The sequence below is a fragment of the Hirundo rustica genome, chromosome 9, assembly GCF_015227805.2.
Source record: "Hirundo rustica isolate bHirRus1 chromosome 9, bHirRus1.pri.v3, whole genome shotgun sequence".
In the NCBI taxonomy this organism is placed as follows: Eukaryota; Metazoa; Chordata; class Aves; order Passeriformes; family Hirundinidae; genus Hirundo; species Hirundo rustica.
The window spans coordinates 27284409-27308791 of record NC_053458.1 but is presented as its reverse complement, the minus strand read 5'-3'; the positions used below and the strand labels follow the sequence as shown (position 1 = coordinate 27308791).

The window sequence follows — 24383 nt, the reverse complement described above, 5'->3', positions numbered from 1 at the left end:
AACCATGTAATCTTGTAGCTGGGAAATGGAATCTGCTCATCTCAGAAAGTATTGGCTGCGTGTTTATATTTATGCTGGGTTTGCATGCGAAGTTAACGCTGTGTTGAATTTCTTTCAGGTCTGTTGGTACGTTTGCCCGAGCCCTGGATTGCAGTAGTTCTGTCAGACAGCCAAGTTTGCACATGAGTGCTGCAGCAGCCTCCAGGGACATCACACTGGTAAGGTTTTTTTTTTTTAGAGGACCTTAAGTTTGTGAGAGATGCAAAATATTCACCTCAGCATTAACAGTTGGCAAAGAGAGAGATGGCAGATGGATTGTAATTGTGGCTTGCTGTGAAGCAGACCCTGCCTTTGTAAAGGAATCCTTTAGTTACAGACGAAGTAACTTTTTCTGGCCTTGTGCCTCTTAAAATCCATCATGGATAATACTATGAAACAATTTTTATTTTTTTTTTTTTTGCTTAGTTTTATTAAAATATACTGATGACATGCTTGACAGCCCATCCCTTGCATGGGCTCAGAAGCCCTTGAGAAGAATGCAAATTATTGTCTGCCTGTCTGTAATGTTACAATGCCAGAATGCCATTCTTCATCACTTCCTTAACACCAGGTTCTCACCGGCATCCTTGGGGGGTGAGATTGACCCAGGATGTCTGGGGGAAAAGGTTGTGGTCAGATAAGAAATGTCAGTTGATGTTGTTCTCTTCAATGAGCTCCAGTTTAGAGTACCTGAGGAGTGGTGATATTGTTAACATTTCATAATCAGAAATGTTGCTGAGTAGATCGAGGAAAGGGGAACAGAAAGGGTACAGAAAGTCTAATGAAAATTTGAATAAAATTTATGAAGTCTCCAGAGGACTGTTATCAAAGCCTCACCTCGTAACTGGAGTAATGTAAACTTATATGTAGAACAAATTCTAGTCTAGAACAGTGTAGGTTAATTATGCACGTGCACAAAGCTGGTATGATGAAAGGCAAATAACAACCTGATTAAAACTGCAGAAATGGGGAAATAAAGCCAAGCTTTCATTTACTAATAACAATTCCTCCCTCACAGCATGTTCTCAGCCCTTGTAAATCACAAGTTGCAGACAGCCGTGGCTCGGCTTTCTGAGGAGTAATTGCCCCTGAGAGTCATTCTTTTTTCCTACTCAGCTGTGATGTGTGACTTAACTTGAATCTTTGTTGAGGTTTCTGCCCTTTGGGAGGGGATGTATATGTGTGTTGCTGCTCTTGTTTTTCATACATGAAATTCTTGTGGATTATTTGACAAAGAAAGTGCATGGCTGTGTCTGTGAGGAAACGCCCTTGGACCTCTATCTCCATGTCTCATCTGTGGTTGGTAACTCAGTCCAGGGGAGAATGGATCTATCCTGTGCATTTTCTTAGCAGCAGTGCTGCAGTGCTGGTGCTGGTGAGGAGCTGATAGGAATAATTGATATACAAGGGCTTGTGTTTCACAAACCTGGCTGTCAGGGAATGTTAGGTTTGTACACTGACAACTGCAGTCAGTGTGAGGTTGGAACCGGCTTTTACTGACTTTTTGTTAGGTACAGAATACTGCACCTTCAACTCTAAGTGCAGAATTTGTCATTGCTGTTTCACTGTTGAACGTTTTTCCCCCCCAGATACTTGTCCTTACGTTTCTCCTTCTCTTTTCCAACCCCCTAGTTCCATGCTATGGACACTTTGCACAAAAATGTCTATGACATTTCCAAGGCAATCTCCGCACTTGTGCCACAAGGTGGGCCAGTCCTGTGCAGAGATGAGATGGAGGAGTGGTCTGCTTCAGAGGCAAACCTCTTCGAGGAAGCACTAGAAAAATATGGAAAAGATTTCACTGACATTCAGCAAGATTTTGTAAGTATATAAAAGGGGGCCCCCATGGTGGCTGGCTCTGATTGGTGACAGAACTGGCTTGCAGCTTGTCTGAACTGTGTTTTTCATTGTGTTCAACAAGGGGGCTTTGAACTGGAGCATGTGTCTCGCTGTAAAGTGGGGAAAGGCAGACCTCATAGTGGTGACAGCCTGGTGTACATTCAGGATTTCAAATCACAGATGATCGCTTTTCCTTTAGGAACGTTAATTTAGGATCATCTGTTCCACTGCAGCTGAGGGAGGATGTAGGAAAATGTTGTGACAGCCAAGCTGCTCTAGATTAATTTGTGTTTGAAGGAGAAATAAGTATTGGGCCTTCTGAAACATGAAAATGTAGTCATCTTTACAGTGTGGTTTCAGGAAGGGCCTTTGGAATGTTTTCAAAAGGAATCCTGGGCATCCAAGGGAAGTGTCCTGTAGTTTGGCTGAAGCACCACCCTAGGTGCTCAGCCTGCAGATTGAATGGAGCACTGTGAGCAGAGCCAAGTTTCACTGTGCCATTGTTCAAGTCCTCTGGAACAAAGCAAGTAGTTTCAGTGTTGTTTGTCCTGTACTCTAATCTCTTAAAAGGGGCTTGGAAACAGCAACACTCTCTGTGGTGCTGCTGAAACCCTCATGCTTCTCACACAGAGAACAGAGCTGGCAGGGCGCAATTCTGTTAGCAATTTGTTTTGATGGTGTGGGGGTTTTTTTGGTTTTGGGTTTTTTGTTGTTTTTTTTAAATGGGCCAGCTCCATTGAAGCCAAGCATATCAGAACTGTGATACTGTAGTTGTAACTCTTGCTTCACTCTGCTGCTGCAGCAGAGAGTCTGAGCCTGTGGGTTCCCTTCCACATTGTGCCTCTCTGGAATGGTTTGCTGTGAGCCAGTGCAGCATAAAGATTTACCTGCAGCCTGTTCCACTTTTACACTGAAAGCTCAGAGTATTTTGAAAGGGCATTTAATTTGATATGGGTCCCATGTGCATCTAATCCCCTTTGTAGATTCAGACAGGTTTGTTTTTTTTTTTGAGGAAGGTTAGTAGTTGCAAGACTCTGCTGCAACCATCAGTCAGAAGAATCCTGTGAATTTCAGTGATATACTGTGTGCCAGCTCCCTTCCATAAATGCTGCTTTTCCTTTGTGCCCCCAGCTCCCATGGAAATCCTTAACAAGCATTATAGAATATTACTATATGTGGAAAACTACGGACAGATATGTTCAGCAGGTAAGAGAGTCAGAATCACCTTTTTCATTCTAACAGAAGTTGTTTTTCTTGCCTGTGAAACCAAACTTTGTTTCTCTATTCTCCCTCTTGGGGTTCAGCCTTTCCAATAGGTGAATTCTGTTACTATCAGAACAATCTCTTCTCCCTAAACTCATCAGCCCTTCTGTGGAGACAAACAGCATTGGCAGGAGTGCATTCTTTTCATGTTTGCTGCTACTCTGTTTGCTCAGAGCTTTCTAATGTCTGCTTTGCAATTCAGAAAAGGAAGGAGGGAAGGGCAGTTGCTTTTTGACTGTGGAGTTCAAGGTCAGCATTACCTTCAGTGACTTGTGGGGGCAGTTGCTGTCCAAGAAGCTCCCACGCTGATTCCCCAGCACTGCCTGCCCATGGCTTGGATGGCAGATGCACGAGGCTGCCCCACGTAAGCTCTGTGTGTACTCGTGAAGTGCCTCAAATTCCCAGACTCGTTATACTTGAGAATCAACTTGGAGTAGTGTTTACAATCATTTTTATCTCTGCTTGTTTAAATACGAAGGCTGGCTAGTCCCTGAAATAAAGCAAGCACAATGCAAACAGCATGCAAAGTCTTGGAGAGTATCAGTTGCTGAAAAGTACTTAACGATATTTAACAGGGAAACTGAGTAAAAGAAGGGGGAAATTTAGAATGGAGTTTTCATTGTAATTATCAGTCTTAAGCTGAGGCATCTATTTGAAGTATTAGGAAAAAGTGGAGTTGTGACAATGTCCTGCCTTAACTTGTTTCCTTGGAAATTCAACCTGGGGTAAAGGCTAGATGCTTGAGGCATTGACCAATGTTTGCCATGTTCTGTAATGTGATTTTTACCATTTCCTTTCTGGTTGGGGCACTGTTGAAATTACAGAGGCACCCTCTTGACAAGTGAGAACTCTTTTTTGCATCGATTATATTTTGCTTTTAATAAAAATATTAGTGGCATCCTCATTCCACTATTTCCCCAAGTTCATTCTTTGACTGGAACTTTGCCTTCCACGTAGGAAATGGGTGGTAAGAACGTGTGAGAGTGGTGGAAGCTGGCATGGTGGGGAAGAATGATGCTCATGGGTTTTCCTTCCCCGTTGCTTTCTCCATTTTTCCTAAAGTTTTTTACATAGGCAAAATTGCAGAGGAGATAATTATGTGAAGACTTTTAATTATTTGTTCTTGCAGCAGTTAAAAAGCACAACAAACCTATGGTTTCTTATGCTGGTTTGTTCTATTCCTGTGCACTGGGTTTTCTCTCATGGTTATGCTGTACCTTGCATGTGCTGCCCAGAAGTTTGTCAGGGAGTGGGATTTGGGCAGAACTTCCAGTTAGAGACTGTGCTTAGGGGACAGTTTAAGCTGAACAGGTAGAAGCTGTAGTGCAGGGATACCACATCAGTTAAGTCTGAACTGAGCTAAAGACCTCATCTCAAATTCTCAGCTTGCACAAGCAAATAATACCGGGAAACATTTATAAAAAGCTCGAGAGAGTTATCTATATGTAGCTACAGAGAGAAAGCATAGGAAGTTGTAGTTCAAATAATGGTGTATTACATTTATATTTTACTTGATGAGTGCAGTGTCTTTGACAAAGTACATTTGTTGCCATTTTTTCCATCTGTTTCTTCATATGTTTTCTATGCACACTCCTCCTTTGCTCTAATATGCTCAGAAAATGGTTCTAAGGCTGACAGTGTTTTTGTACGAGATATTGAAAATATACCAAGTAAGGATATGCAAAGTGTGTACCTCGAGTTTTTGCACTTCCCTCTTTCCAAGAACATGATTAAATTATATTCCAAGTCTGTATGCTACAGGGTTTAATAAAAGTATTAATAACTTGCTTATTCTTGCAAAATCTTTGGCTGAACAAAAACATTAAAAGCGCATTTAAATTGTCTGTTTCTGTGAGTTACAAAACATAGGAATGAAAATTTGTGTCACCAACCAATTGCCTGCTTGGATGAAGAGGCAGCAGTTAGTAGGGAGCTGTTTACATCCTTCTGGATTTCTGTATTTCCCTTGATGTTTTCTTGGCACGAGAAAATGCTGCCATAGTACTGAATCACAATCTTTCTGTTTCTTGTCATTGAGGAAGGGACATTTTGAGTTGCCTTTGACAGAAGTCCTGTTCTGAGAACTGGACAATAACTTGTACTCATGCTTGGGGTACCTGAGATCAGAAGACCCAATGCAGCACTTCCTTGTGAGTAGGACACAGAGGTGGAGACGTGTGCAGATTGACTTCTTTTGGAGCATGCATTTGCATCTTTTATCCAGTAATTTTTATTTGGCTTTAGCTATACTATGCTTTTGAAGATTAGCAGCAGAAGTAGGAGTTCAGTCATCTCAAGGACTGACCCTCCAAAAACAGAACATAATTCTACTATGATGTCAACACAGAATTGGTGGTTTAGTGCAGGCTCCTGACTGCCTGTTCACAGTGATCCCAAGAGCTGTCCTGTCAATAACAGCTTTTCAGAGCTGTCATGAACAAAAATGAGGGTGATGCATTCCAAATTCAGTATCCTGGGTCTCCTTCAAACATGTTCTTTTCCTGGGACAGATTTTCTGTGTCAATATACAAGAGTGTCTTTGATTAAGGAAGGTTTGAAGTGCCTTTGACCGACTGACAGCTGTTTGTTGGCTTCTCCCAGTGATTTGAGAGTTCTGAGGGTTGATGTGGTGTTTGGCTGTGCCTGCATTTTCATTCAGTTTGAGTTTGAGTTCTTACATAGTTGTGAATTCCAGGGTGATTTTTTTTTTTTTTAAAGACTAAATATTTCTGCTGTTGTTCTTATCATTAGGGGTGAAGTCCTGAAAACTTTAAAACATTAAACTTTCCAAAAGTTGAGACAAGCTTGAGACATGGCAATGGCAGATGAATGTTTGAATAAGTCACATTCTTTCTGAGAGTTAAAGGCTGTAATTTACTTTTTCCATTTTTATTTGTGTCTGAGGAACAGGTGAGATCAAGGGGAAGATCAAATGCTGTCGATTTCTCCTGTTTTGTTTCTTATGTGGAAGTGGCATTAGAGAAATACAGGAGGAATAGGCAGAGAAGGTTGGTTTTAAAGTCTGCGTCATGAGAACATGCTGGGGAAAGTGGAAATGCCCTTACATTTGACTCCATGAGGTTGGGGTCCCTGGGTCACTCTTGATGCAGCTAGAAAACATCTTTCTAGAGGGACTCAAGCTGCTTTGTACCCAACTCAGAGCTGTGAGTGATGTCTTAATGCACCAGCCTTCCTAAAATCCTGTGTGCTGAAGTGTAGAAATAACATCAGTGAAAGGTTTTTCTGTATTTGTGGGATGTTTTATTCCCAAACACCTCCTGCTAAACCTGTGCTAATATGGAACTCAGTGGCTTTCTTGCCAAAACTGCCAGAGACCACAGGTACAACTCTTCCATTCTGAGATGTGTTGCTGGAGCACAAGCAGCTGGGAGCATTTCTCCCAGATACATCACACACTAATTCACTGTTCTGTCCCACCTCCCTGACCTCTGTTGCATGTTCAACGCTTGTATACTCAGGGATTTGAAAAAAGAATAAACAGTGTGAAAGTTCCCCTCTGAACCCAAAAGGTGTAATTTATCCTTCCTATCATAAACTAATAAAGGCTTAATAATTCATGATGGCTGAGGCATCCCTGTGCTATCCACCAACCCAACTCTTGTGTTGTGGGTGTTGAAATATCCACAGTGTTCCTGGATTGCTTCTGTTATTTCCTCTTTATAAATGTTCACTCTTCAGAAAATGACCACAAGCATTTGCTCTGATATGTCAACTATTACAAAACTCCTTCAAGCTCATTGGATAGGATGTCACATCTGGGAGAGGATATGTAAAGGACAGATGTTGCACCAACTTCAATGTACAGTGCTTAGTACTTTAATCCCTTGGTCCCTGTGGGATAGACAAGTTGGTAATATCTTCCTTTTATAGATGGGGAAAATATGATGAGGTAAATAAGAGGATATACTTAAGATCTGTGTATATAAATAACTCAGAAAAAGATTTTTTTAGGCCAAACTACTTGAAAAAAATGTTCTGGGTTTTTCTTGGGGGCGAGGACATTCGTAACTACATCAGACAGCATTAAGAATTTATAGCATAAATATGCTTCAGGCACAGATCAATTAATAACTGGCAAAGGACCTAGCAAAGCACTCTCTTAGGGAAGGGATTATTCTGCAGTTGTGCACTACTACATTTCAGGCACCTTTCTTTTATACTTTGTGGGATCAGTCGCTGTGAGGAAATAGGAAACTCATCATATCTAGTCTGTTGGTTGCCCACAGCCACAGGTACTTAGTGCCAAGCCTCTTCTTGCCCATGACATTGTGGTACCTTCTGGAAACCCTCAATTTTCCTGGTACGCTGTTTGTAATAGGGGTGTGTGCCCCTTGCTGTGTGCTGTGCTGCTCCCCAGGCAGCTGTAGGAGAGGAGAGAGGTGGGTGTTGTGAGGTCCAGGATACTTACAGCAGTTCTTAGCTCAGGACTTGCTCCATGGACATCAGTCACAGAGGAAATCTGGGGGGTGAGGTTAACATTCATCACCTGTTTACTAAAATACTGCTTAATACCTTGAATTAGCCACGTCCCCGAGGCAAATGGCTTTATGTTGTGTGCAGGAGAGTGTTGCAGTTGCTGATAATGCTTTGTGCTTGGCTGAAGCTCTTGCATTCATACATTTCCAAAACTGTCATAACATAATGATGCCAGATAGTCTCCGTGGGAGATGTTGTCAAGAAAACTCCAGCTTTTCCCTCTCACAATCTAGAAATTTAAAAAGCACTACAGTTCTCTAGCAGTGTAAGTTTCCCGAATTTCCTTTCTCAAGGAAATTGGATTCTGGTACTGGTATTTTAAGCTGTTTGTCAGTGTGTGGTGTTGGATTTCCATGGATTTCCTGGGGGGCCTGTGAGCTCTGGAGCAGTTCATCTGCTGATGTAAGTGCCTGTGGCAGTCTGTGCCTGGAGCATGAAGTCCTCTTTTTTCAGCTGAGGCTGTGTGTGGAACAAGCTCCAGTTCCTGAGCTGAAGGGCCCCTGAGCATGCATTTTGTTAAGAGGTGATTTTTTGTGTGTGTTTGCGTGTGTAGTGTCTCTCTGGAAGGTAGAGGAAGATTTCTGTTGCTGTTTGGAGAACCATTGTGGCAGCACTTCTTGGGGCTCATCTTGAGGTGCTTTTGTTTCTTACATAAAGATGCTCAGTTAGGGTGGCTTGAAAATGTTCAGTTTGAACATGCAGTTCATTTTCTGGAGGATCTCTTCAGTTCCATCACTGATTGGCAGCAAGATGTGTGTTATTGATTCCTGCACATCTCTAGGACTGATAAGGGTTGTCTCCACCAGGTCTTGGTTTGGGTTCTCTTGAGGCCAGTTTTCAGGCAGCAGTTCTTGTCCTGGGTGAAATTGAACAGAAGCAATCTGGGAAACTGGCCCACACCAGCAGAAAGGAGTCAGCCAGGAGTGTAGCTCTCTGTAGGTGTAGCCATTGTCTCAGGATAACTTTCAGAGGTATTGTTTTCTCATTCTTTGTTCTCTTGTCTGACAACTTCATTCTTTGATTTCTAAGATAGTTTGACTGTTACTTGCAGGAAAAGGGAAGAGGGGGATTTTTTAGGAGTCTAGAGAGCTTTGTTGAGGAACTGTCAGAGCGTCCTATGGAAAATTATTGTTTAAAACTGTCCTGATAAAAGCTTTATGCTTACAAGAAAAATTTACTTTGTTGTTTCTGTGTGTGTCTCTGGTGTCTCTGTAAAAAACAATTTTTATGTTTGTCCAGCTCTTCAGTGACACGCTCTTCAATTTTATTATGTTTTCTGGTGCTTCTTGCTTTTATGAAGATACTGACTTCAGCTTTACAATTATTTTCCTAGACTGTGCCTTGAAGCTGCTGCATAGAAAATGTTAAGCTAACCTGTTTTTCTGGAATATCTCCTTGCTGCTGGTTTGTCTGGAAAACATTGTCACAGCTTTATGCAGACAGCTGGTACCAGCTTTGAGCAGAGGTTGAACTAGGGACCCCCAGAGGTTCACCCTAAATTTATTTTGCAAATGTAATAAAGAGGAAACTTGAATCTCTAAGTTTCTCTCTTACTGTTTAGATGGTGAAGGTCTGAGTTTTAAAAGGAGTTATTGACCTTCTTAATGTCTAAATAAAAATATCCCATGTTACTGAGCCTTCAGGAGTTTAGGGATATAAACACAAAAGTCTTACTTGAAACTTTGAATTGGTGCAGCTGTTGGGAACTGTGATGGAGAGGTTGCATTGTTGTCTCTTGTCCAATTGGTGAATGTTATCATAGAGAATTGACAGTGGCATGTCAGATTTTCTTCTGCAGGGGAAATAAAAACTTAAAAAAGGGAATTTGAAGTGAATGGGAATGAAAAATTTGTCCTCATTTATAGTAGCTTGGCATCTCTTAAACTTTTTTGAAAAGCTACATAATCACATGAGGCCCACATTTGTCTTCAGTGAATATTTTCTTGTTGGAAGATTTAGCAGTAGGTGCTCAATAAGTAACTGCTGATGTCCTTATGGGTTTACTACTTGACTCAGGTAAGATGGCTTTTATTTCCTTTTTATTGTAACTGTTTTCTTTTTTTTCTATTCAAAGAAACGATTGAAAGCAGCAGAAGCAGAAAGCAAGCTAAAACAAGTGTATATACCCAACTAGTAAGTATCTCTTGTTTTGTTTTCTATCTCATTGTAGAGGGACTGATGTAGCAGTTTCCATGTCCTACCAATTATTATTTCCTGGTTAGGATGTTGTGCTGTCGTGTTGCTAATTTCCTGCATCCTCTATAACGTTCCCATCCTGAAGTGACTGTTATTTATCTTCTGATTTTTATTTTTGTATGGGCTGGGAGTTGGGGACTTGCTGGCAGGTCAGCATGGTAGTGAACAAAAGGGTGGCTAATTAACTGCTCAATAATCTATCTGTTTTTCTTAATTTTTCTCAGCAGTGGATCACCAGTGCATGTTTGTTTCCTGTATATCATTATATATTAAAAATAATGTATAATTATTTATAGGTGTACATACATTTTAAAACAAAATTATTCGTAAAATGTGTCTTCTATTGCATTTCCTCTGCATAGCCTAGTCAGTAGTTGTTATAATGCAGAACTTCTTCTCTACCCTTTCCTTTCACTTTTCAACTTTCATTCCCAGATATGTTCCCCTGTGTATTATCCCCGATAACTCCTTTGCTCTTTATGGTGTCTCCTTTTAAATATTTATGAACTTCTACCATCTGTTCTGTTACTTTAGATAAAACTAATTTTTATATATTTAGCTTGCAAGACAGCCCCTTATTTCTTCTGGAAGTAGAGGATTGATGATTATGTGTCAATACCTCTCAGGTTAATTTACTAAAAATGAGGTGTAATATTCAGAGTGAAGCCAAATAGATTTCTTGTCACGCAATTTTTCAACAATATTGCTTTTTGTGGATGGTGTTACTCTGCAGGGGGACACTGGACATCAAATTAAACATGAATTCACAATGTGATAAGCTCGTAAAGAAAAAGGCAGTATCATTTAGACTGCAGATGCAAAAGGACATTGCAGATGAGAGAGCCTGGCAGTCCTGTTGTTCTCTTGGATTATAATGTGTGGAGGGAGGGCTTTGTGTTTGGAAGGTTGTGGTGCTCATTTGGTAATGGCTGCCTGGAGTGGCGTCTTATCCCTCAGCAAGGTAATTCTTCTTCCTGCCTAGAGAATAGTCAAATCAGCAACTTACTTCCCTGCTTCAGGAAAAGACCTGGCTCTGCCCGCATGGCTGCTCCTCTTGTCTCTGGCTTTGATTTCCAGTCCCAGTTCCTTTTATCAGTGTTACACCTTAGCTTACATATTATTTCATTGATAAAATGGGGGATGCATTTTCCTCCTCCTTCAATATCCTTTCATGTGTATCAGGAAAAGTAGCAATTACATGACTTACTTAATCCCACATGAGTGCTTCTGCTGTTTTCTTGCTATTAATACCTCTAATACATGGCAGCAATTTAATATTTCCAAGCTTTTTGGATTACTTCTACACAAGCTGGAGTACAAGATCCGGCATATAGGGACTGTATGGCATCTACATTATCCTGTGACCTAGAAGAAGATTATATTCTTCTATATTATATTGGCTTGTAATAGCAATGCACGGTGTAGGGATCTAAATATCAGTGTTATTGATTTGTCCTTATCATGTTACTGAGCCCATTCCTGTTTCTAGGCTTGAGCCGTAATGATCCACTTGTCACCTCAAAAATAAATTACTTGATGTAGGCTGTCACAAGACCTATGCAGCAGCATATCAGCTGATTGACTGAAACCCATTTTAACAGCAACTGGTGTAAAATTGTTGGCAGTGAGAGACCCTGGAGGATATCAGGCTCAAACAATTTTATCTTTTTTTTTGTTCTGGCTGTCTTCTGTTAATAGGGCTCTTGTTTGTTTCTCCAATGGTAAATAGGAAAATCTAGCAGAGAGGAGGAAGATAAGAAAAATAATAGAAGCTGTCTTCAAAGGTTGCATACGTGTTAGACAGTGAAAAATAACAGCTTTATGGAAAGCTTTAGAGTTGGCATTTTTTAACTTGAGACTGTGCCCCAAATTTATTAACACAGGTAACTGAAGCATGGAGGGTCATTGAGGTAATTGATGTGATGTGAGGTTATCAAGTCCTACACCAACATCTTAGAAAAACATTTCTGACCCAGAGTGAACAAACATTTCTGTACCTCTTCCAAGAATAACCCTGGTTTTAGGACAGACATTTGTAGTTGACTTGACAGAACCTAATGTCTATAAATATGGCTTTGCAATGAAACCCTTTGGCTGAAAAGCAGTAATGTGTTTCCTGGTGAAAGGAAAAAGTGTAAAATCAGTTAAACTCAGGAAATACTGAAAAGCAAATGTTTCAGTTGTTTTCTGTAGCACTGTCTCTGTCAGTGGGAGTGGTGTTGAAGCAGCAACAGAAGTCTGAGTGCACAAAGAGATTCTCACATGCCCTGTCCTGCCATCTTCCAGAGTGCAGTGCTTGGAAGACCTTCATGCAGGTGTAGTCTCAAACTCTTTCTCCTTTTAGTGTGTACCCAAACATTCTCCTCAGGTTGTTGTGGAAGTTGTGCTCTGATTTTACTGATCTTAGAGGCATCGTATGTACCGTCTTCTTTTTGATGAAGATCTGGTTGTGTAGCTTGTGCTTTTTGGGGTTAGAACATCTGCAGTTGTGAAGGCTGAGACATCCTTTTTTGTGTGGCTTTCCTCTCATTTGCTTTGATCTAAGCGATACCAGAAGGGGTAGGAATAGAAAGGGAAGAATTAAGTGCTCCGCACAATTTCCGGTCTCCAAAATGTACTGGTGAAAAATGTAACTTTTAACTCTACATCTGTCTGTGTTAATGAATACATTTTATTTACAGTATTTTATCTGAGAATCTCAAAGCACTTTGACAGCTGCAAACGCAGCCTCTCAAAGGCTGTGAAGCAGGGAAATACTGTTCTCCCTACTGTGCCCCTTTTGTGAATCCAATAGGGAAACTGGAGGAATAGGTCAAAGCTTTGGATCACTACAAGGGCAGGTGCTTAACAAGCTGAAGATAATTCCTTTGTCTGTTTCTTGGTTGTCCTCTGCTTGAGGAGCAAGACCAGTTTTCTTCCTCATTTCATTGTGCAGAGGTCCACGACAACATGGAAAACTTAAAAGGTGTAGTACTGCTCTTCCTTCCCTTGGTAGCTGTGCTAGTTAAAATGGCAGTCTCCAACATTTTGTTGGAGAAAGCTGCTTCTATTCAGAAAGCATTGTTTAATGGTGATTAGAGCTGTTCTTAGAAGTGAATATTTACAGGAGGTTGGAGAGCTGTGAGGAAAGCTCACATCTCTTGCCTGGATCCAGTCACTTCCGTTAGATGCCTAGAGGTAAATGGCACAAATGTGTCTTACAAAGGATTTAAAATTCTGAGGCTTTATTTCTTAATTGTTCTGTTGCATCCAGCATGCATGGGTTCTTCAATAACAAGGAACATTTGCCATATGGTATTAAGTTTATAATTATTTCTAACAACAAAAATTCTATCATCGTGCTGTGGGTCAAATGCTGTTTACTCATGTACTGAAGGGCCAGTCTTCTGTGGGGATCAGGATTATCTTCAGGTTGGGGTTTTTTTGTGCAGGAGCCTCAGTCCATGTTGACAGGCTTCTCCCTGCTTTATTGCCTCCATCTCTTCCCTTGAGAATGATCTGAAGAACACAGCCCAGAAATCTGCACTTCATGGTCCCTGTTCTAGCATAACTGACTGCTCCTTCGCAGCTGAAACCCCTTTAAGAGACTTCCATTCCTGATACAAGAACTGGAAATGACAGTTTGCCACACCATCAGTGTTCTCACTACCTTATTTACATCTTTAGCTTCAGCTTCATTAATTGCTTAATGATTCATCCAGTTACTCCTCTGATTCTCTTGTTAATAGCTGTGGCAGGCTTTGGTGATAGCAGACAAATTTAATTAACATGTCATCAACAATTAAGAGCTTTTTGCTTCTCATATGATGAAAACTTTATCTGCCTGAATTTTATTGTTACTGCCACTGAGAAACTTGACCATATCTTTGGACCAGACACTTTCCAGTGCTTGCTGCAGCTTCATTAATTGTAGTGCTGCAGAATCCTGGAGTTTACCACTCCTGATCAGCACGGTTTGGTGATCAGCTTTCACCAGTGCGTGATTTCCACTTGTGTTTAAATATAAGCTTGATAATGGTTTTAGAGAGGATAGTAGAATGGGGCCATCATCCTCCTTTCTGGTCCCAGTTCTTTGGATGTGCTTTGTTGGGCTTTAACGGTGGATTTCAGACTATTTTGCTATATTTTTGGAGCATAAATCCAAGTTATAGGAGGAGAAGCAACAGGCCTGATCTTGAAGCAGAAGGCCTTAGTTTTCTTTACTTCAGTCTCTTTCTCTGTGGAGCAACGCCGCTTGCAGCAGTGAGAGCTGTTTGTTCTGCAGCATCGGGGCAATGTTTGCACATGGAGTTTGCTCGTGAATCATTGGCAGGAGTTCTTTTGCAGCAGGTTACTATAGTGACGTCCCGGAGCAGAGGAGCGTGAATGTTCCCTCTTTCAACTGCCCCTTTGTTAAAAGTGCCTGTGGATCTCCTGCCATCTGCGGGGTCACAACTTGGTGGCTTTCTGATCAGCACCCCAAAGCGCTTTAATCTTTTTAGGAGCTGGGCAAATTAATAAGCAGGACATATTAAAAAAACACAAACATGTAGATTAATTCACAAGTCGGAATATGTTTTCATCTCCTCTGCTGCTTTTGAGCTCTGTAGATGCTGCTCTGTGCACTATAGGAACAAACTACTTTACAGTGTCCCTGTGCTACTTGGCCTCCTGAACTTTCTCTGCTACATAAAGGCTCTGAATTTTACAGTGAGAATGCGCTCAGAAGTTTTTCCTGGCCTGGACAAACACACTCTTGCCTCCTTATGCAATCTGTGTGTGGTTCCTGTAGTTCATTCACAGCAGAACCTATTTTGTCTCTGTTAAAATGGAGCTTTACTGAGGTCTGTATCTCAGGATCTGATTGGACATTTTCAGATAAGAAAGATGTTTTCTGGCTTCCAGGGCAGCATCAGCTTTCCAGTTGTCTTCAGAATTATGTCACTTGGAACTTCTTTGCTTTCAGGGATCACTGCCGAGAACCTGATACCTGATGCTGGTGCCCCATTAGAAAGAAGTTAATTTGGCTCTATTCCCACAATATTGTTTTTGTAGCAATAGCCCAGGTGAAACACAGCAAGTATTCTGGGTTACTGAAATCACAGTGATTCCTATGTCAGTGTGCAACTGATGTGTCAGAAAAGAGAATTGCAGAAAGCCATTTTAAGATACTTCTCTTTCCAAACCATGGGTTTGTTAGTGGGAATTGAAAGGAATATGCCCTCTCCCTTCAGTCTTCAGCTAAGAGAATAATATAGGAATGTAACCAGCATTGCAATTTGGGCTTATGTTCAGCAGTTGGCTCCAAAGCCTGCCTGCCTTTTGTTGCTTCTATGGTGTGATGTGAACTCCTAACAGAACCCCGGGGTCCTTGCGTGTTCGATAAGCTCCTCATGTGCTCTTTTGTGAAACTTTGCATATGGCTTCTTCCACCTTCCTCCAATTCCCAGAAGTCCTGTCCCTGCAATAGCAATACTCTCCCCTCCTTCTTCCCTCCCATGCCAAAGATATTTTGACCGCCTCATTTTCCCCCTCAGACACTTCTTCCTCTGCAGAGATTTTGTGCTGTTCCATACTGCTCTCCATGCTAATGTTGGCCTTCCATTCTCAGCTCCCACCAGTAGCTTTTGTTTTAGCTTTTTAGCTCTTGGCTTTCCCTGAATCACCATTTTAAAGAGGGTACAGGGATGAGCTGAGGTGAGCCAGCTGTTGTTGCATGTTGGGTGTAGTTGTGGGAATTGTGGCCACATGATGCAAACCCTTGCAGTGAGACAACATGGAAATATTTGTGACTGCAGTCTAGGGTTGTATTTCCCTGAATTAAGCAGACATTGTCCTTTCTCTGCCTGCTGCTCCTGCTCCTGTCCCCAGCCTTCTTTTTGGAGGTTTAAGTAAAATATCTCTCATGTTGAGGACTTGTGAGTGAGATCTGTTTTTACCTAGATTCACATGTCTGCGACAGTGAATAAGATATCCACCTGGTCTGGTTTATTGTTTTTTAAAAGGTTTTGAGGTCTTGTAAATGGCATCCAACTGTCATTACAGTTATTTTCATTGTCAGTGTTTTTAAAATATTATTTGAGACAGATTGCTGGTAATTACAACTGGTTCTGGAAAACCACATGCTGAATGAAATTTGAGTCTTCAAGCGTTTGGGGCCATACCTTCAAAAGTCAAATAAAAAATTGCATGCCTCAGTTAACACTTGTCATTCTTTTTTGCTTTGTGTCTTAAGTAACAAGCCAAACCCCAACCAGATCAATGTAAATAATGTCAAACCAGGAGTGGTAAATGGTACTGGAGTCCAGGCACAGAACGCAGGAGCAGGACGGGCCTGTGAGAGCTGTTACAGTAAGTGCCAGAATGGCAGCTGAGATGGAAATGTGAAAGCTGTCTTGTGCTGGGGTAGGGGGGGCAGAACTGGATATAACAGCCTTTAAGCAAATTTTTTTGAGGTTATTTTTGTTTAGTGTTTGTTTTGCTTTGTTTTTTAACTACTGGTGTTGTATTTGTAAATAGAATTATGAAGTACTAAAGGGGGAGATAGTAAATATTCTACATAATTGTAGGTAACTATTGAGTGAATGTTTAAATCACCGTGGTGTGAATTTAACCAAATTTTTTCATCATTTTCAGTAGATTTCAAAATATGTGGCACCACTGTATTTGATCTGTTGCCTGATATTAATATACTGAGTTCTAATGATGGTGCCCCTTTATGGGGAGCCTTTAGAGATGCTGGAATGTAGGACTATCTGAGACGTCAAGTCACAGACTGTACATTTTTCAGTTGTAAAATTAACGTGTGGGAAGCTCCTGAAGACAATCTTTGCTGTTTCCCATGTTCTGCAAAAATTCTCTTGCTAAAAGAGAACCTTCGGTTCCTTTGGCAGGAAATCGTCCCATCCTAATAGTTTCTTTTTGTTCACATTTTAAAAGGGATGTAAATTAATTAATGTAATCAATTCTGCTGAAATCACAAGTATGTTTAACAAGTGGTGATGACAGTGAAGCCATCATCAGTTTTTAAGGTCTGTTTGAGCTTTGCTCTGTGTGGGGGGGTGTGTATGTGTTTTCTTTTGTGCTGCTTCTAAAGAGAATAAGATCTGAAAAGTGATCCTGTGTAAGGATATATATAATTTCCACCTTTGTTATCTCTAGCCACCCAGTCTTACCAGTGGTATTCTTGGGGTCCCCCTAACATGCAGTGTCGCCTCTGTGCATCCTGTTGGACCTACTGGAAGAAATACGGTGGCTTGAAAATGCCAACACGGTTAGATGGGGAGAGGCCCGGACCAAACCGCAATAATTTGGTGGGTATCCACCAGGCAGACTGCTGCCTCTGCCTGGCAAGCTGTGTGTCATGCTACCTGACTGCCTGCTCACTGTTCTTAAATATTTAACCGCCAAAAGAATGCCTTCAGCCTCCATTGTTGTCCTTGGGTTTGGTATTTCATGTCAAGCAGAAGTTGGTGCGTTAACCTCGGCTAGAAGTAATTTGTTGCCAAGTACTGCCCCGAGGATAAAAAACCCCATCGTTTGTTTAGCAAAGCAGCCTTCAAATGCATAAAACGGTGTTGTGGAGATGGAAGAAACTGAAATGCCAGCCAGAGTCTCTGGTATTTGGTTTCCATGATTTTTGCTGTGGGGGAAACAGCGCTGTTTTTTTCTCTCCAAAAGAATTAATTATTTCCTGAAGCCTATTTATTCTCCCAAGGCATATTCAATAGCTAGTAGCTTTTTAGAGATCCTTTATCTTGTTTTTCTACCTAATCCTATCTTTTTTTAATAATCCTGCTTTTCATGGTTAGGTTTGAGTAAGCATTGTATGAGCTGTTTCTGTTTCATTTTTCCTCTCTTATTCCAAACCCAAAATTCTTGGATTATTTTTTCTGAATTTTGTGAAAGTTTAGTCTGGAAGCATTAGACATTAAGCAGATTGAAAAAGTAACACATGGATAGAAGGATGGCACACGCTGAACTTTTCTCTCAGGATAGTTCGTTTCTCCTCTCCTGTTCTTTGCTATCATTCCCTTTCCATTTCTTTTGTTTGACCTTTATCCTTTCCAGGCTTCTCTTTGCCCTCTGACGCCTCCTAATTGCTGAGATAATAATGCCTTATACCTCTTGTTTGTTAATTAAAAATATGTAAATAGTCAGAAAAGGGAAAGCCTTGTTCTCCCCAAACTGAAAATCCTTCCTGTTTTCCAGCTGTGGGTGGGTCTGAGATAACAAGATACTACTTGCATTACTTCATTGGTTGGCTTAGTTGCTTTTCATAAAGAAGATAAGATACTGCTCTGGTTCTCAGCAGCTGATAAATGTCTTCCAGTAGTATTCTTTATTATATGCAATGAATATTTGACATCTGTGAGTACATTTGCTGAGTTGAGAGTAAGAATTAAAACAAATGCTTGCAGCTTTGTGCCAAAGCCATTCCTGTGTGCCATACATTTGCTTTGGAAAGTGAGTTTGTAGTGTATATTTTTGTCATGCAGCTCTTCCTGATTTTCCTCTCCTTCTGACAAATGCTTTGTTATAAGGAGTTTGCATTGTACCTCAAGAGCAGCCCTAAGCACCCAAAACTGGAGTATCTTTCTGTTGAGTCTATAAGCTCTAAATCATGTGTTAGCACCAGGTAACTTCTTCATGTCTGGCTTTGGGATCCCTACCTTAAAACTTGAGACAGCGTAGAAATACAGGCTTCCCTGTGAGGTGAAAAGGTTTACCTTCATTTTATCCTTTGAGATATTTGGGGTAAGACTTGGGAAATGGGGAATAGCTATGCTAAAAGTATTTTCGTCTGTAGTACCATTTCTGTTCTTGTGTCTGAGAATCAGTAGTTGAAAGTGATTTTATGCAATGCTTTCTCTTCTTTAGAACCATACTTCCTAATAATTACTTTTTCAGAAACGGTTTTTATTTTCCTTTCCCTTCAGAGTCCTCATGGTGTGCCAGTACGAAACAGTGGGAGTCCCAAGTTTGCTATGAAGACACGACAAGCTTTCTATCTCCACACAACAAAACTGACCAGAATTGCCAGACGTTTATGTCGAGATATCTTGCGCCCTTGGCACGCTGCAAGACACCCCTATCTGCCTATCAACAGTGCAGCAATCAAAGCAGAATGTGAGTGTGCTGCAGCTGGGACCTCCTTGCCAGGGAGTCTTTGAGACTCCTGTCCTATAAAATTTGGAGTTGAACCTTGCTGAGATGTTCTCTTGCACGTAGCTAGTGCTTTCACAAAATCTAGCTGTGCTTGCTGAGTCTTCTAACTGATGGTAGGCTGGGCATAGTAACTTTGAAAGTTCATGAGTTGTTTGTTTTAAAACATTTGCGTTTGCTATTACGTGGAGCTTTCTCTGTGTTTGTGTCCTGTTGCCAGGATCTGCTTGCCACCTGTAAAATTCCTTTTAATGGTAAAGCTCTTTCAGGACACTGGAGTTAATTCACTTGGTTTTGCTATAATGTCTTCACCCTCTGATTTTTTTTCTGTGTTTTACAGGCACAGCACGTTTACCTGAGGCATCAGAAAACCCATTGCTATTAAAGCAAGTGGTTCGAAAGCCTTTAGAAGCAGTACTCCGGTATTTAGGTATTAAACAAACCATCACATGCAAAACCCCTCAAACACAGGAAACACCCTCCTAGCTACTCAGCTGACCATTTGGGTTTTCCACTTGGATCTAGATTTAGATACTCATTCTGGATTAGAACAAACAAACAAAACACAAGGCATAAACCCCTCCCACCTCACAAACCAAAGAAAACATGAAACCCATCTCATTCACTTGTCCCTTTTACTTTTCCTACTTAATCTGACAGACCCAGTGTCTCTGCAGTCCACTCTGGGGTTATAAAGCTGTGTCAGAAACTTTTTCAAGTGAAGGGAAGGATATGTTTCCTGTGGCTTCTGTTGTATATGGGGACAAGTAACCACCTACTGGTGGAGGCACTAACATGTTTTGGGAACATTTGATTATTCACTTCTGGTTTTGGGCTGTCTGGAGGTAGTTTGTACAGTTGGGTCCTTCCTCCAAGAAGCCTCTTGGGTTTAGGACAGCACTGTGGCCCACAGCTTGTGAGTTAGTTAATGGCTTTTCTGTGCTGAATCTAAACAAAAGGATCATACTTCTATTTTTCACTTTTCTCTTGGGTTTTGGTGGGGGTTTTTTATTGTTTTGTTGGGTTGTTTTTTTTTTTTTTTTTCCCAATTACAGTTTTCTTGAGGACTTTCGCCTCATGAGCCGATCTGTGGGGCAGAAACTGAGTAGCTCCATCTAGAACTTTGGTGTAAATTCGAGGTGCTGGAAGCATCCAGAGTGATGCTGTGTGTCATGCCAGTGCTGACTCCAGACAAAGGCCAAATCCTTTTCCCCAGTGCTCCCAAGCCGCCCTGCACACATCCCTCAGGTTGTTCTGGAAGCCAAACACGCGTCTCTCAGGGAAGTCTCAGGGGCACTTTGAAGACTTCCAGCCTAGCAAGGAAGCTAATCGCCTTTTTGTTTAGATAAGCAGCACTGGAGTTGATTGTAGGTTTCTTGGAACGTTTTTGTTGATGAAATATTGTAAGGCTGAGGGTGTATTAAATATTTACTGCTTCTCTGTTGGATATTGTACTTCTGCTGTGTACTAATGGGATACACAGATTGAGAAACCTTTGGAAACATACAGTTTAACAAAAGAGAGCAAATGAAGGGAGAAGTTTGCTGTTGGATACAATCCTTATTTTAATAATTGTGCAGAAAGTAGCAGTAGATTTTGAGTTTTCCTTGCACTGTGTCAGTGTCTTCACTGGATTACTGAGCTGGAGGAGAGGGCTGATGGAAATGGAGGGAAGGCTGATGGACTGGCAAGAAAGGGTTTTTTGGTGGTGTTAATGGGATTAAATTTATATGGTAGTCTGCTGTTGGGCCTGCGAGAGAAAAACTCAGTTGAAGTTCCCATTTACTGTTTCTTGTAATTTTCTCAGTGTTTTCAGTTGAAAAGTGTGGACTTGATCTCTGCCTCGACCCAAAGCTTGAATTCAGATGTTGTGTTCTTTATAGTGGGTCTTTGAATCTTCACTTTTTTTTTGCCATTGGAGAAGTAGTATTTTTTATAAACATTTCTGGCAAAGTTGTAATTTCCCCAGAGTTTAGGGGTGTTGTATGACCAACATGGCCAAAGTTGGGTTTTACTTTACAGCTCCCCAAAAATCACCTCAAATTATTGGAGAACAGTGTTACAGAAATAGATACAAAGTGGTTTTTTGCTATCAAATCTTATTTTAGGATAATACCATAATAATGATTTAAACATCTTAAGTAGTGGTGAATTCCTAAATATATGGAAATGCTTTATATCAGTAGCAATCTCCTGTCAAAACTATGGACTGAGATAGTTTGTACATAACAGGAGGTGTACTTGGTCACCTTGGAAGTTTGCAGGTTGTTTTTAGATTTATAATTCCAGTATCTTTGCTAATAAAAAAAAATTCTACTTTGCTGTTTTCCACCAGAGTCTCATCCATGTCCTCCGAAACCGGATCCTGCAAAGAGCTTGTCCAGTTCTCTCAACAATCTGACTCCTGCTAAGTTTACACCTGTCATTAATAATGGGTCCCCAACTATCCTGGGAAAAAGAAGTTACGAACAACACAATGGAATGGATGGTAAATATTTTTCCACAAAAACTTATGTTGTGTCTATAGGCTTTTTCTTCTGTCCTTTCGCTATACAAGGAGATTATGTAACTTCATAGTACTTTATATAAATTCCAAGTTTCTTATTCTTGAGGAAGGTTTTTTTTAACTGTTGTAAGAGCCACTTGTCCATTTCTCCTTTTGGGTGAGGCACATGATGTGTACTGCCTGGGAAGTGCAGGCTCCTGAAGTCACTGTGCTAGTGGAACACTGCCTGGCTTGGCCAACCTCGCAAATGGGACAGCGAAGGAGAAACTTCCCTTCAGTTTTTAAATTAGTAGTGTGAAGAATATCCTAATAGACTTACTGAGTGATGTTTCCCTTGTTGGCCCTGTTACTGACCACCTCTGTGCCTGGGCTTCACCTCCTCAAGAAGAGGAGGTAAGGGAAAGGTGTTTGAAGTGGGAGAAAGAAGCAGGGTATTCCTGGCATGGATTCCAGGTCTCTGTTCTGAGGAATTGCTCTTGCTTGAGAGTGTCAGGGAAGAGAAAGTGCAGTCTCTATTTCAGATGAGGAGAAAAGGGTCTGTTGAAATGGTGTAACAGGAGTGAAAACACAGAGGGCAGCTCTCAACAGGGGAAAGGAACAGTTGGTGTAATGATGACTCTTAGCAGGGAGGGAGATCCAAAGAATTTTTCTCATTTTCTACCTTTAATTTTAACTTTATATATAGCTTATCTGAAATATAATTACCATCATTTGATATCTGATTGTGTTTTAACATAAGAACTTTTAAAACTGCTGCTGTTCAGGTTGCTGATGTGATGTTTTTCTCTTTTCTGTTCACTTGTGCTCTATCAGGCAACATGAAGAAGCGCCTGTTGATGCCTAGCAGGGGTAAGACCTTGAAGCTGCGCTCAGCTTATGCTAGGAGAGTGATTTTTAGTTTCATCTGCTGGCTTGTCTGTGCTTTGTGGCTAATGAGTCTGTGTGCATCTTCTCTGTTGATGTCTAAGTGTTCCTTGGGTAATCATTTCCACACACGGTTTTGCTGCTCACCTTTCAGGCTTTTCACGCGCAGGCAACAAGTTGTACAACCGTACTGAAGACATGAAGTCCTGCATTCAGAATTGATTCCTAATTCCTCAGGTTGACAGAACAGTCTTCCAGCAGTTCTTTGAAACTGCAGGAAGCTGTGATGGTTGGTTTGAAAATAGGTGTTGTTTCATTGTTCGACTTTTAAGAAAACAAAGTTTCACGTGTCTGGAGCTGCTTTGAATTCACTTGGACCAAAAGAAATAGAAGACAGTATTTACATCAAGTACCAAGTTCAACCCTCTGTATCTTCCAGTGAGAGTGGACAGTCTCACTGGTGAAAGACTGTCTGCACATCCTCTGCTGGCAGTAGAAAACGATTTTCAAATTTCCATTGGTTAAAAATTAATCTGTTCTGAGTACTGAAGAGATGTCAGAATCTTCCGTTTGTGATAATGCAGGAAACGCATATATGATGTCACTTCACCAAATTCAGTAGAACAGACCAGTTTTGAATATTTAGGAGACGAACAACCACAAAATGTCACAAAACTTAAGCTTACATGTTGCCATGAACTGGCCAGCACTGCATGCCCTGATGATAATCTTTGTGTTTCGTGGCTGAGGCAGTGGATGGCTGTTACCTGTATTTACATGCATGCAAATATGAGTGCATGTGGAGAATACAGCAATGAGAACAGTGGTTGTTCTACTGTCTTGATCTCTTTGGGAATTTATTCCTTGATACCCTGTTGCTGAGTTTTTATGTGCTTTGTAACTTGTCTTTTGGGAAGAATAACAAAACCCTGCTGCATTGGTCAGTTTGGCTTCCTCAAAAGCTTCGTCCAGTAATGAGGGATGTAGATGCAGAGTAGCTCACTGAATTTCTACAGTTCCTCGTGGCTACCTGCTTATGGGCACACCTGCTGCTCCCTGCAAAATGTCCTCCTCAGCAGATGACACACTTGAGAAGCTCAGAGATGTTGTGGCCTGAAGGAGGGAAGTAGAAGAATGGATCCTTCCCTCCGGAAGGCTCTCTCTGCGTAGAGCATGGACCTGAAAACCTGACATGATTTTCTGGAAATGGAGGTTCCCTGTTTTAGTGTTCCTTTCAGTTATAACTGTTGCTGGAGCTATCTGCAAGATGATTTTGGAAAAATGCCTGTTCCTCAGAGTTTGTGTTTCTCTGAAGCAGGTGTGTGTAGCTGTGCAGGGTCTGGATCTTCCTGAGCACCTGCTGCTCTACCTGTTCGGTCTGTTCTCAGCCAGCCACTGAAATACTTGCTGGAGTACCTGTTCCTGTAACTGCTAGGTAGCAGAGTCCAGTTCACTCCCAGAATCTGTTTACCTGCTGGGGTAGTGTGAATATTCTTGTGAGCAGTTCAGCTTCAACCTGTTGGTTGAGATTTATTTGTGAATGGAAAATGTTTGCCATGCTGCAATTTTGCATTGTTAATATTTCCTGAGCCTGGGTTGCTGGAAGCTTTGCCAGGACCAGGAGGGAAGGGAACCACCTGCAAGGAAACAAAATTTAAAGAACTTGGATCAAGATCTGTGCCCAGGGAAGGAGATCATGGAAGCTTGGTGGATCTCTTTCTGTCCTGGTGCCAGTTTGTGTGTTGGTACCTCTTAGCACAGGTTCCCAGTTGCCTTGCATGTGAACTGGTAAACCTTGCTGCCTATGGGCATGGATACAACTGATTTCCTGTGCCATGAAAGGGCTGGGATTGTGGCACCGAGGCTTCTCCTTGGTTTTGGATGGAGTCATCCAGGCTTAGTACTCTGGGGGGCTCCTGGCAGGAAGGACACAAATTGGAGCTGCTGTGAGGAAGAGGTGAATGGCAGTGAAAGTGATGAAGCCTTGTGGCCAGAATTTAGGATTCAGGGGGTGAGTATAAAAGGATTGAAGTAA

The 24383-nt window shown here is 41.3% G+C and overlaps 1 protein-coding gene across 5 annotated transcripts in view; it reads left to right on the top strand.

Annotated features, from left to right (window-relative positions):
* The window catches only part of MTA1 (metastasis associated 1), a 75163-nt gene that overhangs the window by 33505 nt on the left and 17275 nt on the right, over positions 1-24383 (top strand). For 3 of the 5 annotated variants that reach the window (XM_040072631.1, XM_040072630.1, XM_040072634.2), the window contains exons 8-17: positions 119-218; positions 1672-1860; positions 3010-3084; positions 9713-9771; positions 16049-16164; positions 16975-17126; positions 18753-18942; positions 19319-19408; positions 21314-21466; positions 22298-22333. In XM_040072631.1, the coding sequence (XP_039928565.1) occupies positions 119-218; positions 1672-1860; positions 3010-3084; positions 9713-9771; positions 16049-16164; positions 16975-17126; positions 18753-18942; positions 19319-19408; positions 21314-21466; positions 22298-22333 (1160 nt within the window). Of the gene's footprint in view, positions 1-118; positions 219-1671; positions 1861-3009; positions 3085-9712; positions 9772-16048; positions 16165-16974; positions 17127-18752; positions 18943-19318; positions 19409-21313; positions 21467-22297; positions 22334-24383 lie in introns of those variants that run through there. The other 2 variants (XM_040072632.1, XM_058421711.1) reach the window with 2 other exon arrangements.